At 32.2% G+C, this 18,068-nt stretch overlaps 1 protein-coding gene across 1 annotated transcript in view; it reads left to right on the top strand.

The window, feature by feature from the left end:
* LOC134716897 (uncharacterized) overlaps positions 1-18,068 on the top strand; it is a 154,448-nt gene that overhangs the window by 109,931 nt on the left and 26,449 nt on the right. Inside the window, exons 123-134 of the mRNA XM_063579912.1 lie at positions 902-1,120; positions 1,779-1,884; positions 3,007-3,115; positions 4,841-5,037; positions 5,990-6,246; positions 6,784-6,964; positions 8,635-8,822; positions 9,417-9,623; positions 10,508-10,622; positions 10,960-11,667; positions 13,196-14,242; positions 15,992-16,702. Coding sequence (XP_063435982.1) covers positions 902-1,120; positions 1,779-1,884; positions 3,007-3,115; positions 4,841-5,037; positions 5,990-6,246; positions 6,784-6,964; positions 8,635-8,822; positions 9,417-9,623; positions 10,508-10,622; positions 10,960-11,667; positions 13,196-14,242; positions 15,992-16,702 — 4,045 coding nt within the window. The remainder of the gene's footprint in view (positions 1-901; positions 1,121-1,778; positions 1,885-3,006; positions 3,116-4,840; positions 5,038-5,989; positions 6,247-6,783; positions 6,965-8,634; positions 8,823-9,416; positions 9,624-10,507; positions 10,623-10,959; positions 11,668-13,195; positions 14,243-15,991; positions 16,703-18,068) is intronic.

Genomic DNA, 18,068 nt, shown 5'->3' with positions numbered 1-18,068 from the left:
ATATACAAACATTGGCAAAACCACGAAATCAAATATCCAGGAATATGCAAGTTTTCTTGCATCCACAAAAGTAGATGCCCACGAAAATAAATGAATCCACAGTATACATGTTTTGATACAACTGCTATGTTTGAAAAATTGTTTTTCTTTAATGAACTTTTGTTTTACATTCTCATGAATCTATAACTCAATGTTCCTTCTGATGGCTGTTCATTTTGTTGTTTTCCAATTTTTTATTGCTTTTACTTGTAACATAAAAAAGGACATTGTTGAAGATGAAAAAATATTATGTTAAGTAAACCAATACATTATGCTGTAAGAGTTAAGGAGTAGCTTAAAGAAAAGATATAAAAGTATAAAATCAGTTACAAAAATAAAGGACAACTGATTTGTAAAAATTGGTATCTGCAATACACAATAAAGACTGAAAAATTAAGTTGCAGAAATTCCAATAAAACCAAACACAGGATTAGCTGTTTCTTATCTGTCTTTGGTATCCAGCATACAGTATTGTTCTTTGTATAAAACTCCAGTTTAAAAATATATAATTTAATTTTGAATGTAGCATGCCTTCTGATTGGCTGAAGTTATTTTGTTATCAGCCCTTAGACATAATTTAGTCAGGTGACCATGACGTCATCAACTTTTTTCATGGTTTTCTACGGTTTAAAATGGAATTTAAAATTAAATTATAAGAAATGACTGTAATATTTTTAATGTCTATTTTAAATAACATAAAAAATGTGGTGCACACTGTTAAATAACCCGCTACACACATTATTCAGTGTGCACCAAATTTTTTATGTTATTTCTTCATAGACAGGAAAAATATTACAGTCATTTCTTAAATAAAATATTGCCAACCTTTGTAATACAACATCTATCTTCTATGTTATTAAAGGTAAGAGCCCTCCTGCGAGCCTGTAATGAACCAGTACAAGCCTCATGTAATTGTGGTGCATTAATCAGGATTGGGGATGATGTTATAGTCTTTGATAAATGTGGAGCTAAGAAGTCGAAGAAGAATAAGAAGAAACCTCTTAAACCCAAACTGTATCTAAATGGAGAATTAACCCCAGGAACCAGTATAATCAAATACAAAGGTGGAAAGAATTATAAGGTAAAGCCACAATTATGAATTTCACTTTTTCAAATACAGAATAATCAGGAAGTTGTTTTCCTCTGATTGTAAGGGAGCTACCATTTGATTTTTATGGGGGGCTAGGATGAAATTTGAAAAAAATAGGCAGGACAGGAGTTTTGAGTAAAAAAAAAAGGCAGGATGAGACACTTGCAAAAAAAAAAGTCAGGATGAACTAAAAAAAAAAGAAGGCAGGACAGAGATTACAGCTAAAAAAAAAGGCAGGACAAAATTTTTCATCCTAGCCCCCCCCCCCTAAAAAAAAATTCAAATGGTAGCGCCCTAATGGATTGTTTTGGCAGAAACATTGTTTTATAGTGTATATCAAAAACACATAATTTTCATTTACATGGAAACATTTATTCTTTTTTTTTCAATGTAAAATTGTATACAGTTTATGACCAGATTTTCTGTTACTTAAAGAAGGTGCTGCCTCCTATTTGATTTTAGATTTGGAAATGGCCTAAAAAAAGTATTTGTGAAAAGGAACATTCAATAAAACAGTTGATCAGATTAAAGGTGAAAGTAACATTAAATAACAGGTTTTGTCAATAGAATTGCATAAATTTGCAGACTTGTTATAAGATTGTAAGCAGTTTTTTAGGTCTTTTTTTTATATTTTGCATTGTACATTTAGGTTGTGTTTCCAAGTGGTACATATGTGAGATTAGAATCGCATAAGAATGGACGATTCATGAACATATATGTGAGAGCATCTTCATCAGATCTGGGAAAAACAGAAGGTAATGTCAGTTACTGTTGATTTCTGTTATTTACATAGCCTATTTTTCAGACAAAATTAGGCAGTTAAGGTGGTATGGGTGTCTTCCTCCATCTTGGATTGTAAAAAACAGAGAACCAAAGGTCTAGATTTTCTATCAAGTAAGCAAAATTTGATGCAGGAATGCAGATACTTAATGTGAATTTTCATTTAAAAGAACCGTGGTTCTTGAAAGATTGCAAAATGGTGTTTCCAGGCTTGTCCGTGCATTTTCTCATTAACCATTCTACCAAAGCTTTTGAAATTTTTATATGTTGTTACTGATGACAAAATAGAGGTCAAGTTCAATATGGAGATTTTGACTTTTACCGTTCAGGAGTTATGGTTCTTGAAAGATAGTAAAATGGCGTTTCCATTCATGTTGTTGCATTAACCATTCAATATATAGCTTTTCAAATTTTAATATGTTGATACTGATGAAAAAATGGAGGTCAAATTTGATATTGACGATTTTCACCATTCATCAGTAATGGGTCTTGTGATATTGCCAGGACACAAATAAATGTTAATAAATCCGGTTTGCTGTCGTTGTGACAGCCTCTTGTGGTTAGTTTCTAATCACAAAATGGTCTTTTTTCCTGTATAATCCATACAAAATGTGTCATTTTGTCACGTGCTGTAGCTTGAGAAAATGCGCAGTGACCTATAATTTTTATTATATTTTTCAACATATACCAATAGATACTACGTTTTGGTAAAGTATGAACAAATTCTCTCATTTTTATTTTAGACTCCCATACCACCTTAAGCAGAAAAGGTTTAGATCTATATAAGAGTACAATTTTTTACCCTTCTTTTAAAAACACAGCAACAAATATACTGTTTTAGCATTTTTATAGGTTCTGAAAAATAGAAATGAAAATAGAAATATTTTGCAGTACCTGAAACTTTGAGCTATGATAACAAAGTTAAATGTTAATATTTTCCAGAATGGAGTATGCTTTTATCAACCAGAATAATATGCAATAATAAATATAATTTTAGGGATCTAAATTACTTTAGAATTTTCTTAGTTCTTTGAAGTTACAACAGTTTTTATATATAGTCTTTACATTAGAATGATATTTTTATTTTTATTGTTCAGGTTTGTGTGGTTTCTTTGATGGTGATGACGCCAATGATTTGATGAAACCTAATAACACATTATATGGAGGCAAATCAAGAGAAGTGGATGAATTCTCCTCCAGTTGGAGGTTAGTTAATATCTTTGTAGTCATTCATCTATTTATTGACAAAAAGAATATTCGACATTCCTGTGAAATTATTCTTTTGAATACTGTACAGCAGGTTATTTTGGCAGGTGTAAAATTTTGCAATTTATTGAATAAGGTATAGGAAATATTTTTGGGGTTATTATTTTGGCTTATTCAAAATTTTTATCGATACTTTTGCATGTTCTATCCGCAAAAGTAAGTAAAAAATTTACACACCACAAACATAACCAGCTATACCATAATTTGGGGATTGACATACCTGCCAACTTTCACGATTAAGGTGTGTACTACACGATTTTGACCCATTGTCACGATTGCACGATCAGGATTGTGAAAAAAACTCTAAAACACGATTTCGTAAAAATCTACACAAAAAATTTCATTGTTTTCGATTTTGAACTGTGTCCATTGAAGAAATTGAAATGTTCAGCCAATAAAATTCAGTGTATCTCGTGATCAAATAAATGAGCCAATCAAAAACGTTTTCTCTCAAGATTATTTTAACATGCTAGATATTGAACTTGTGTTGTATTGATCTGTGTGTTAGTAAAATCGTGATCATAGCAGGTGATTTTTCATTTTCGATGAGGTTTTTACACAGATTAAGAATAAAAGCATGGCTGATTGACAAAATGCAATGATGCAATACTTCCATAAAGATATAAAGAGTAGTTTATTCATTAATTTATTGACATTTCAAATGTCAGCCATTTCACTTGTTGTTACATATGTTATTTATGTATTCAATTGTACATTACCAAATCATTTAAAGTACTATGTACTATTTTTTATTTTTCACAAGTTTGGAACAACACCCACATGAGGGGTATCCCTTAAATGAGGGACTGTCCCTAAGACAAGGGGTCATTTTCAAATTCACAATTAGAAAAAATGAATTAGAAAAATTTAGATTTTTTTAACTTAGAAATGTGAAAATTCCTTATATTTGGAAAAACTTTTCTATATGAGGGGTTCCAGTTATTTTGAATATAAAAAGAAGATATAAGTCTAAGAACACTTCAAAATCATTGTACATGTGTTGACCAAATAATACCAGATAGATCATAAGATGTATACATACATTTGTAGTTCTTTGGTAAAATTTCTTCAGATAGTATATATGTGCTCATTTGTTAAAAAGTGGGTTTTAATGGCCTTACTTTGAGGGATTACCCCTAGGTGTTGTTCCCAACTTGATAAAGGTCCATCTTTGTGCATAATTTTAAATTGGAAAAGCCAACAGTCATTTAATATCCTTACACATGAAAATAAATCCTTGTCTCAAACATGTTTAAGCTTCATGGTAATCTTTTCTACTGAAATAATAACTAGAATCATGCAAATAAACTTAAGAAAAAGGCTTGTAAGCTCATCATACAAATATGACACTTTTCTAGACCACAAAACAGCACGCACAAAATACGTCTCAAAGAATTTAACTTTTGAAATTGTTGTCACACACTTAAACCCCCATGGGCACTTTTAAAAGTTGGCAGGTATGGATTGATGAAAATAGTATAAAAATGAGGATTAAAATAAGTAACTTTGAATTAAAAAAAATAGTTTTAGTTAAACAGGAATTGATATCATTGGTCAACTGTTTATGATGTAAGAATTATTATTAATTTTGAAAATTAAATAGATGTAACATACAAGACTTATATCAAGAACATTTTTATATTATTATTATGATAATTTTAATAGAATCGATGAATTGGGTGTTGACTCCATGTACTCTGGATACTGTCCACAAGTAGTGATTGAGAAACAAACCATCCTTCCCCCTTACTGTAACTGTGGTGCCTCAACCTCAACATGCTACACCAACATAGATGATCTCGGCTGTGCACGATATAAAAAAGACAAGAAAGACAAAGGAAAATATTGGAAAAAGGCCAAAGGTAAGAAGATATAAAGTGCCAATGAGACAAACAACTACAAAATGTATCCATACAAGTCAAAATTTGTAAAAGTAAACCATTATAGGTCAAGGTATAGTCTTCAACACAGAGCATAGTTATTTATCTTATCGAAGAATTCAAATAGTGAAATGTATTCAACAAGTGACCAAACAACACATTAATTCACGAATGGGCTTAGCGTATGAGTTAATTATCAGTGTTGTTCAGTCACGAGTTGAATATTTTTTCAATATTTGAATTCTTTCATTAGTTATTTTTTTATATAACATTGGCAAATAGCTTTTTTTAAAGAAATTAATGTAAAATATGTAAGAAACTATATCTTTTTTGTACACACTCACAGTTTGTTTTGATCCGCCTTTATCGACGTCTTGACAACGCCTATTATTGTATAACCAGGTTTATTTCACATGTGAAATTATCGGTTTTAATTTAACTAGGAAATCAATGAAATTCATTGCAACCAATGTAATAATTTAAATTAGAACCAGATCTGTCTAATGAAATAATACAAGTACAGCTCACAGCTTATGATAATTGCTACTCTCGTGAGAACTTCTAGTGTGAGACAAATTAGGAGATAACTGTATTGTATTTTAAGCTCTGACGGCATCAATTGGGGATTTGATGGTTGCAAATTAAGTTTACTGGCGATGTGTTAGCAATAACTAAGCTCAAAATTATGTCCATTCTTAAAATTCTTAATTCCCAGTTATGTATGTTACCATTTATATGTAATATGCGGATATGATTTAACAAAACACCTTAATAAATTGAATGAATTTATCAAAAATTGTGTCAAACCCCAAAGAACATAGATAATTCTATATTCTAAAACATCTATTTACGTACCTGAAAAATCCCCCAAATAAATGAATTCTATCTTATTGCCTTGCATTCTATTTATACATACTTTTTTTATGTTTCACAGATGTGACAGAATATTTGGTATCCAAGGCGATATCTCCACCATCTGGTTGCATAGCAACACAAATAGAAGTGTTTGAGGCTAACATTACATACATACCACCAGTAAGGACATGGCCGACACCCAGTGGTCTTACAGCAATAAAGGCATTACAAGAATGTAAAGCTGTGATTGAAGCAGATATATCCTTCGCTGGATGTAAAGGTGTAGCAGCTATTAACCTAGTAGCTGCTCTTGATTCGTGTGTTATAGATTTACAGGTATGGTATAACTAAGTCAATCCATCATATAATATTCTATATGTGTATTACGGTGTGAACCACTATCATAAACATAACATTTGTAATCTATTATTTGAGTTCCACATTAAATTTACAACACAAGATATTATTTGACTTAATTTTATGAGCATGATAAAAATGAAACTAGTGTCATATTCCTGATATGGAACATATCCAGACTTGATATTGGTACCATTTAACCAATTAGAATTTGTAAAACTTTTCCTTCATATCATGGTTCCTCTTTAAACTAATGCTCAGATTGGTTGTCATTGTGCAACACAGTTAATAACACCATATAGGAAAAACATAGAACACCTTTTGTCATAAGACACTGTCAAACATCCAAACATACTATCCACACTCATCTGTGTCCACACTCATCTGTGTCCACACTTGTTCCTCTTTAAAAAATCTCCAAATTAGTCTTTTGTCATGGAATATGTTATTTGAATAATAATAATAATAATGGTTTCTCCTCCATTGACATAATATATGTTCCTTTCCCTCTTACAGATTACTGATAACATAGAATGGTCATTGGCTGCTTTAGATACGGTGCTTACTAAATGTCAGATAGAAATAGAGATTAACATTGAGCTGTGGGTAAATGTGTCGGGATCTTTGATACCTAACCCAGCAATCATTGATAACATTTGTCCTGGATCGTGTAGTGGTAACGGAAACTGTGTTGAAGGTAAGACTATATAACGTTAATACCTCATCCAGCAATCATTGATAACATTTGTCCTGGATCGTGTAGTGGTAACGGAAACTGTGTAGAAGGTAAGACTATATAATGTTAAAACCCAACCCAGCAATCTTTGATAACATTTGTCCTGGACCGTGTAGTGATAACGGGAACTGTGTAGAAGGTAAGACTGTATAATGTTAAAACCCAACCCAGCAATCTTTGATAACATTTGTCCTGGATCGTGTAGTGATAACGGGAACTGTGTAGAAGGTAAGACTGTATAATGTTAAAACCCAACCCAGCAATCTTTGATAACATTTGTCCTGGATCGTGTAGTGATAACGGGAACTGTGTAGAAGGTAAGACTGTATAATGTTAAAACCCAACCCAGCAATCTTTGATAACATTTGTCCTGGATCGTGTAGTGATAACGGGAACTGTGTAGAAGGTAAGACTGTATAATGTTAAAACCCAACCCAGCAATCTTTGATAACATGTGCCCTGGACCGTGTAGTGATAACGGGAACTGTGTAGAAGGTAAGACTGTATAATGTTAAAACCCAACCCAGCAATCTTTGATAACATTTGCCCTGGACCGTGTAGTGATAACGGGAACTGTGTAGAAGGTAAGACTGTATAATGTTAAAACCTAACCCAGCAATCTTTGATAACATTTGTCCTGGACCGTGTAGTGATAACGGGAACTGTGTTGAAGGTAAGACTGTATAATGTTAAAACCCAACCCAGCAATCTTTGATAACATTTGCCCTGGACCGTGTAGTGATAACGGGAACTGTGTTGAAGGTAAGACTGTATAATGTTAAAACCCAACCCAGCAATCTTTGATAACATTTGCCCTGGACCGTGTAGTGATAACGGGAACTGTGTAGAAGGTAAGACTGTATAATGTTAAAACCTAACCCAGCAATCTTTGATAACATTTGTCCTGGACCGTGTAGTGATAACGGGAACTGTGTTGAAGGTAAGCTGAATTTTATTGTTTTATATTCTAAGTGAAATTCTGTCAATTCAAGCTGTTTTCACTTGGTTTTGCTTTCTTTGGAAGTGTGAAGTTTATCAATTAAACTTGCTGTGTAGAAAAACAATTTATATATAACAACATTAACTTAAACAATGTGTTTGCACTAAGAGGAAAAAAGGGGGGATAACTAACTTAACCTGAAATTTGCTTGAGATTAGATAAAAGTGAAACAAATAAACCGAAAACCAAGTACAAAAAAAAACATTTCAATATCTGTGGATCACTTTGTGACTCCAAACATGAAAAACACATTGTGAGCTGTAAATAACCAGGGTTGTTAAGCTTCAAGAGGAACAATTATTTGACCTTACCAGTGCTGTAAATAGAGAAATGTCTCAATCTTTCAGAAAATACCAAGAAATTGATGGCATCAACTCAATATTATCATGTTGAATAAATGACAAAGTTTTCAGCAAGTTTTTTTTAGTTTTTTCAAGTCATTTATTTATGATTGTTAGTTATTGATCTGATTTAGGTGCATTTTTTTTATAGCAAAATATTTACACAATGATCTTTACACATTACATGCATTAGTTGGATAACTTTTACTGGTTTATAATGTATCTCCACACACCAGTTTGATAATGTGTTGGCAAGTATATGTATTGGCACTGGTACCTTTGTTTTACAGGTGTGTGTGTCTGTACTGGTAACTTCGCTGGAGAAGATTGTAGTGTTGACACCACTGCAGTAATCGTACTGGAACCTTTAGAACAGGAATTCTGTGATAAATACAGTAATCTATGTACAGAGATAACGTTGATTGGTGATGGCTTCTTAGAAACATCAGTTATACAATGTGCTATAACAAGACAACAGGTCAGTCAGTGTTTGTCTATCAACAAAAAAAAAACTAATTTTAAATTTTAAACAAAAATGTATTAATTGCCAATTACTAGATTGATTAATTGATTGATAATTATAAAATGTTTGAATGAAATTTTATTATATATCTTTATTCTCAATAAACCATATACATAGGTATAGAGAAGACATGCAATTATGTACAATATTTACAACAAGACAGAGCAAACAAAATAGTTGCTAAGAAAATATCTGAAGTCCATTTTAGCCAGGAGCACATACACCTGTGTTAATAATCTTTATGAATTTACATAATTTAATCAATACTGATTTGTTTTTTGAAGACATAATCTGAAATTTTATTGCAACCTTGATCTATATTTGATATATTGTTTGTTTTGTTTTTTGGTATTTTGTAATAAAATTGTAAAAACTTTGAATCTTCAAAACTTCTATGAAGATATGGTAAAATGGAAATGGTTTAATATGCTATATATTACGCCGCTATCTTAGGATTTAACCATAAAATACAATATATGTGGCCTTGAATGTGACTTCCTACCTTAAAAAATACCTTCATTTCTTGAGATCTTATTATTTGTATTACAGAAATTAGCTGTATTTGCTAACATTGGCGATGAAATACTGATCAATGCTACATTCATCAGCCAGGAAGCAGTCACATGTGATTTACCAGACCCAGATATTTTCAAAATTACAATTATCAACAATAATATCAGATCAGTAGACAGTCTGACCTATGTGACATACGACCCATTCTGTTATGATTGTACAACTGCGGGATGTACTGTCAAGGTAAACAAAATTATTAGTAATTATAACACCCCCCACCCCCATTTGCAAAGAATAACAGAGGTTTGCTAGATACCCTCTGTCATTTCATTGTACATTTCAAACAATAAGTCATAAATGTATATTGCACCCAACATATTATGGTAATACCAAACCATGTCAATCTTTTTCATTTCAAAGTATATTCCCAAACATATATCTTGTGTTCAGATTCCATTTATTAGAAAATGATTTGTAACAGATATATTATATCATTCTAAAATTTAAAAAAATCTTCAGTATTAAACATAGTTACATGAGTCCACAGATATTGTTATATATTCACCATTTCCTTTCTCAATTTTATTATGTTAAGAAAGACATGGTTTTATTGTCAGGGGATGCACATTTTTTTCAATAATTGTTATGGTAGGACAAATTTGATCATTTATGAAATTGATATTGGATATAAGGATTGTGTCAAAGAGACAACAACTTGACCAAAGAACAAATAACAATGGGTCCTCAACACAGCTAGAAAATCCTGCATCCTGAGGCGTGCTTCAGCTGGCCCCTAAACAAAAATGTGTACTAGTTCAGTGATAATGGATGTCATACTAAATTCCAAAATATATAAATGAACTAAAATTAAAAATAATACAAGACTATCAAAAGCCAGAGGCTCCTGACTTTGGACAGACACAACATTGCAACGGGTCAAACATGTTTTATGAGATCTATAACTATTTCTTTCAGCCTACTGTATGTCAGATCGGTGATAATTGTTATGGTACAACGATTTCTTATATCTATTTATAACTTGTTCTTTCAGTCTGATGTATGTCAGATCGGTGATAATTGTTATGGTACAACGATTTCTTATATCTATTTATAACTTGATCTTTCAGCCTGATGTATGTCAGATCGGTGATAATTGTTATGGTAAAGGATTCTTTGATGTTGGTAATGCAGGTCTAGGATGTATTCCGAATACAGATAAAACCACTTGGACAATTATTACTCGTTAGTATAGATTATTGTTTTTTTCACTGCCGAATCTTTTATTTTAACATTAGCACTAATTTAGAGAGCTGGATACATCTATCTGGAAATGTTGGAAATAAATAATAAAAAATTAAATATACTGTTGAATTTCATAATATGGTTCATATTTTTTCACATCTTTTTAGTTATTTACAAAGATATTTTAAAATTGAAAATGGTTTTGATGGTCAGATCCTGTGTCAAGGGGAGTTATTCTGTTAAATAAAGATAAGAGTAAGTTTATCTCTTTGAACTTGCAACAGTTCCTGTATATATTGATTCAAATATTAATGGCATAAAATTTATTCTGTTTCAGAAATTGACATCACTGTACTAGAACTGACCTTTATCGAGATAACTGGAACAATTTTGAAAACACCTAATCTGGACATAACTGTACATGGAACTATACTTCCAACTTTAACAGAAATAAACAGCATCATGTATTGTCCTTTAGATGGCATATCACAATATCTTGACCTTGGCGATAAATCTAACAGCTGTTTAGGTAATCCTTTATTGTGTGGCTTTGGAATGACCGTCCAGTTCAACCTAAAGATAATTCAGTTTGTGGAGAACATGTACATTTTTACCTCTGGTGGTGACCAACCTGACGGCTATGGTGTGGCCATGTACTACAAGCGTAGCGAGTTATATCTGACAGTTAGTACTAAAACAATGGAATGGACAGTGAAGACCAAGATAAATATCAATGTAGTGGTCAATATAGAGTTCTCATGGAGTATTCAGACTGGGTTAGCTCTATTCTTTGATGGAACAATGGTAGCTGAAACCAAAACATTCATCACCAGAGAGGTGACGGTATCTGTTTATACAGCTACTTACATTGGTGTGTCTATAGACATTACTATATTTGCACAGATTGAAATAGGAGAATTGAAAATAACAGAAGCCACAAGGGAAACCATAGCAACGGTGGAAGGTGATGAAACAACTACAGATGTCATGACAACAGAAATGGTTACCAATGCTACCACAACTGAAATGGTCACTAATGCCACAGGTGAGCATTCACACTTTTGTTAGTAATTAGTATAATTGTGGAGGTAATTAACAGATTTAATCTGCTAAGTAGATCTAACGTTAGTGTCTCTTTAAACTTTCAAAAATATCTGCTCTTTGTTGCTAAGGTTTATATGTTTTAATGAATACTATTTTTTCTGTTATTTAAGATATTTTATAATTTTAAAATTAAAAAAAATAATTGTTGATTTTTTTATATATCAAATTTTATGCTATATCTTATCCAAGATTGTCCTCTATCCAAGTCAGAGGACTAGATAAGCAGGACCTTTAAAGGGAGGCGTTTACATTTTTGAGAGAAATTGATGTATTAAGCAAGATTCAATATCCTTTGTTCACTCCTTTAAGTTATAATAGAATCACAGTAAAACAGAATACCTGCATGTTTTGTCACTTCGGTACACAGTGGAATGTTTTGTCACTTAGAGTCACAGTTGCATGTTTTTTCACTTTGATACACAGTCATGACAGATGCATGTTTTAGTTTTCTGGATACTTGTACTTTTATTTTCTTAATGCATAAATTTTTCTTTAGCAGAAAATAGTTTTTTTCCCATTATAAAAGATACATTGTAATAGAACTATATGTAAGAGATCTCAAACTGATTTACAAATTTATACCAGGCTGCAATAAAACAACACAAGTAAATTCTTCTTTTTTTTAGAAGTAATACATGTAATTATGAAAAAGAATGATATTGTGAAGTTTTTTTTTTTATCAAATTCTAATAAAATAAATTGTGCTTGGAACTCCATATAAATATAGATTCTATCACTGTATTGAGTTTGAAAAAATATTTATTCACTCAAGACATGTACAGTTAAATTTTCAAGTTTAAAATGCAAGACTTGACAAAGGTTTTAATTTTTAAAAATTTAAATGTTGAAAGTGGATAAGAACTGTATTGCACAAAATTTGGTGGTGGAATCTGTTTCTTTAATGATTTTTAACAATATGCAGATAGACTCAATCTTTCTTTTCGAATGATCTGCAAAAAAGGTGTGTAATTTTGTGTCATTAAAAAAAAATGTCATTAGGCATGCTTGCCCTTTATCCTGGTGTCCCAATAGGATATTGGAGGAAAGCAAGGACATTTAAGGTAATAAACAAATTTTAATAAATGTAGGATTGAGATCAAATGAACCATATGTCAGGAAAAGGATGAATTGTGTTAAGAATTAGAGAAATGTTTTTTTCGACATGTTAGAGCTAGTGAAAACTTATTTCATTTCACATATTTCATTGAAAACATATACAAACAGATGTTGCTTTTATTAACCTATAACCATCTAAGCATCTGGAAAAACATGCTTTAATCTTACATTGTATTTATAAAAATATTGCATCTTTCAATATTAATACAAAACAAAATATCTTTATTTTTTACAGAACTTTACTTTTAATTTATAATTGCTATTTAATATCCCTTTTCTGTTTAAAATCTATAATCAACTACTTTTTGTGCATGAAACACCAATTTTCTGACTTTTCACATCTTTTGAATTAGAAACAGCACACACATCAACTGGGAGCTTATCTACAGGTTCAGTCAGTACAACAGATTCTACACTATCCATGGCAACTGGCACATTAACATCAATAACAGGAACACATACTATTGGAACAACAGCAACCATGACAACAGGAACATTAGAATCTGGAACAATGACAACAGGAACAACTGAACAGGAAACTAGTGGAACAACTATTACCATGACAACAGGAACAACTGTTACCATGACAGAAGGAACAACTGAACAGGAAACCAGTGGAACAACTGTTACCATGACAGAAGGAACAACTGAACAGGAAACCAGTGGAACAACTGTTACCATGACAGAAGGAACAACTGAACAGGAAACCAGTGGAACAACTGTTACCATGACAGAAGGAACAACTGAACAGGAAACCAGTGGAACAACTGTTACCATGACAGAAGGAACAACTGAAAAGGAAATCAGTGGAACAACTGTTACTGTTACAGAAGGAACAACTGAACAAGAAACCAGTGGAACAACTGTTTCCATGACAACAGGAACAACTGAACTGGAAACTAGTGAAACAGCTGTTACCATGACAACAGGAACAACTGAACTAGAAACTAGTGGAACAACGTTTACCCTGACAGAAGGAACAACTGAACAGGAAACCAGTGGAACAACTGTTACCATGACAGAAGGAACAATTGAACAGGAAACCAGTGGAACAACTGTTACCATGACAGAAGGAGCAACTGAACAGGAGACCAGTGGAACAACTATTACCATGACTAAAGGTTCAACTGGACAGAAAACCAGTGGAACAACTGTTACCATGACAGAAGGAACAACTGAACTAGAAACCAGTGGAACAACTGTTACCTTTACAGAAGGAACATCTGAACAGGAAACAAGTGGAACAACTGTTACTGATGCAGGAGGAACAACTGAATCTAGAACCAGTGGCACATCTGTTACCATGACAACAGGAACACCTTATAGAGGTACAGGTGAAACTACTGAATCAAGGGGAACAGTGTTTACTGGAACAACTTCTAAGTCCTCTTTGAGTAATGGTGAGTGACAACACTTGCAACAGACAGTTTGGATACCACACAGAATTGCCTAGCACTATGTAGCATCCTATCACTTCACTTTCCTGTTCTTCCTCCTTGTGTTATATTTTAGACGTGCCTTTAATTCTGCTATGGATAGAAGCTTGTAGAAATCTCCTTATAATAAATAATCATACTAATCATTCTTATGTTCAACTGTTGGAAAAAACAAATATTTTTTTGTATTTAAGAAAATCAATGTTCAATAACAATGTGATTTTTGAACTCTTGCTTGATAAAGTTTTGTTTGGGTAAGCAGAGGATAATTGAGGAAAACATTTGTGTGTTATCAACTGCTTTAACAGTTTTCCACCCAGAGCCGTCAAACACTGTAGAATTACAGTTGCAGAAGAATTTATGTAAATATGATGATAGTTTATAAGGATTTCCCAAATTGGTAAATTTCCAAAACATGTAGCACAATGTAGCATATGGGTTTGTTCATTTTTTGAAGGCCGTACAGTGACCTATAGTTGTTAACTTCTATGTCTCTAGAAGATAATTGTCTCATTGGCAATTATTCCACATAATAGTACATTTTCTTATTTTTAGAATGTTTATATTACATTGATAAAATGGATCTCACTTGGGTTCACATTGGATAATTTTCAAATATATTTTTCAGATTATGAAATCAGTTGTCAAAAGAATTCTTAGTGCTTACAGATTATCCGAATTTTTTGTTAGTTTTGTTCAAGCTTATATGTCATGGATGACAATAGTTTTCTTTAGCTTTCTGAGATTGCCCTTTGACAGTGCTTTTTGTCTTTTTGACTGTTATTCCAGTTACTGGTGTGGTAAACAATTGAAACATAAGTATAGGTATGACAAACAGTGTAAATCTTATATGGATATGAACCTTTTCTATAGACTTGCTAATTAGCTCTGCTATGGAATGTTTGCTGGAAGGCATTCCCAAACCAGAATATTTAAACCCTTGTAGGCTCATTCCCTTTTGTAATTTGTTTTTAGCTTAAAGTCTTATAAAACAAGTTTCTTGTGATTTTTTTTGTTAAGGAAATTATTGCACCGATGCATGTATTCATATTTACAAAGCATGCTTGATACATTATTTATGAGTCTATAAAGATTTATCTGAAAATAGAATTTTATAAAAGATTGTTGATCACCTGGTAATAATTTTTTCTAAAATCTTTTTGAACATTTACCAGATAGTGCCATTGATAAACAATCAACACAGAATCTTGGATCTTATGAAAAATAGATTAATTGATAGGGAGATACAATTTAACCCAACTTGTATTTGGACAACTTCTTGTATTTGGACAACTTCCTTGCAATTTATTTTCATGACTTTTGTATTGTCTTGATATATTTATTTAAATGAAGATGAAAGATTAACATATTCATGTCAATTTACTTCACATTTTTTTTCTGCACCCAAAAGTTGTGAAAATAAATTGCATGCATAAGTTTGGTTTACTGTTGAAAATGTTTGAAAAAACACTGTGCATATATCTTTTCATTTTTAAATAAGGTGTTTCAGTATATGTGATAGAAAAATACATCCTTCATCAATCTTAACAATAATTTCTCTTTAGGTTTACTTAGCATGACTAATTTTAAACTTGATAGTATCTTTGCAGTGAAATGATTAACATTGTGTTAACATGTTAGTTAGTGCTATTGTTTGCTAGTCTTAATAACTTAATAATTTTGTGTCGCTATGCTTTTGTCATTTCCATGTAGAAACCACAACAGACCAAGGAACAACAACTGATATAGGTACCACAACAGAATCAGAAACCACAACTGAGATAGGTTCATCAACTGAAGGAGGAACAACTACAGCAATGGGTACCACAACAGAAGCAGGAACCACAACAGAGGGAGAAACCCTAACAGATGGAACAGCCACAACAACTGAAGCATCAACTCCCACTGATGGAACAGCTACAACAACAGAGGCATCTACACCAACTGATGGAACAGCCACAACAACAGAGGCAGGTACCACTTCAGAAGGCACAACAGTTGAGAATACAGCCACATCGATGACTGAGAGTACCACCACTGGTATGTCTGACACACCTACAGTAACACAAACAGCTGCTACTACCCAGGCAGACACGACTACAGAACAACCCACTGAAATAACAACTACAGGTCAGTTAATGACTGCATCAGACACAATTACTGTTCAGTCAACCACTGAAACAAAACAACAAACCACCACACAAGAAGACACTCTAACACAAGAAACAAGCTCTGTTGAGTCCTCTTCTATAAGGGTTGAGTCAACTACAAGCTCTGTTGAGTCCTCTTCTATACGGGTTGAGTCAACTACTCAAAATATTGATCAGACTGAAATTACAACCCCAGTGGCAACAACCTCTCAAGTAATGACCTCATCAGAATCAAGTGTTCAGGAAACTACAACTAAGTCTGTTGATACCACTGGTATGTGATGCACCAAACAATCCCCTGTATGCACCAAAGAAGCACGTACTAATACTTGTAGATGTTTGTTTGTTTGTTCCTTTATTTTCCATGATTTTTGCACATTCCATTCACGTTTGTATTTGCTATACCTTTTCTGCTTTTCCCCCATGTTTCCCCACTTTTGCATTTTTCATTCTATGATGTTTACAAGATTCAGAAGACTTCTCATAGCAAAGCTAAAAGTCCTCTATGAGTAAAACATATTGTGTTTTGGCTTATGCAAAATGTGAGCAGTTTTAACCGTAATCAATAAGGATAAAGTGGTGTCCATTTAGATAAAGCTAAGTTATGGTTGATTCCTCAGATCAAGTACAGTGATCAAAGTTTTAAGCATGGTCAGTTTTAGATTTTCAATTTATTCAGTTTGGTAAAGTGGTTTATTTTTATTGATTTTAAGTTTTAAGATTTCATGAAACAAATATTTTGCTAAGTTTTATTTTTACATTTTTTTTGTCTTCAAGATCAATTATATGCTAGGGTAATACAGAGTAAGGCGATCTTCTAAAATCTTTGGTTAATCAGTCAATATCTTTGATCGACACAATCAACAACTACAGAAGCAGTGCCAGGCTTTTGACAAATTTATTATTTGCTAGTATTTCATTGAAATCCAAAGCGGGCGCACTACGTTTGCGCGCATTTGGGGATTAAAATATTTTACGTTTGCGCGCAGCTTTTGATTACATTTGCGTGCATTTATTTTACAGGTAATCTCAGGTAAAAGTATAAATAAAAGTTATATTAAGTTATAAATAACTATTTTTTTTTGTATTTTCATATTAATGAATTATTAATTTTAAAATAGTTTGTTTATCAGTCAAATTATATACTATTCATATTGAATTATAAAAGCAAGTAAAAACTCCGTTATAGCGTTACAATATATGAATGGGCTATGTCACGGATTTTCTTAAAATTTTGCATACACTTATTGAAATGTGTCTGAAAATCGAAAAAATCTGCGGTTTTATCTCTTTTTCCCTGCCTTATGAAACTTATACTAAAGGAAGGGTACTGATACCTGTAAATAATTGAACAAATTAATAGATAAAAAAGCATTATTACCTGTATTTTCCCTAAAAAATTACTGATTGAATAATTTCAAAATATGTGCCTTATGATAACATTAAGAATGGAAATGGGGAATGTTTCATAGAGACAACATACTAAGACTAACGGAAGGGGTACTGATACTTATAAATAATTGAACAAATTGATAGATAAAAAAGCATTATTACCTGTATTTTTCCTGAGTTTACCAATACCTGCCAAAAAAATGTGCGCAAATGTAATGGAAAACTGCGCGCAAACGTAATGATTTTTG

Source organism: Mytilus trossulus, chromosome 4, assembly GCF_036588685.1.
Source record: "Mytilus trossulus isolate FHL-02 chromosome 4, PNRI_Mtr1.1.1.hap1, whole genome shotgun sequence".
Classification (NCBI taxonomy): Eukaryota; Metazoa; Mollusca; class Bivalvia; order Mytilida; family Mytilidae; genus Mytilus; species Mytilus trossulus.
Note: the sequence above shows the minus strand (reverse complement) of the source record. Positions and strands in the feature narration are given on the sequence as shown.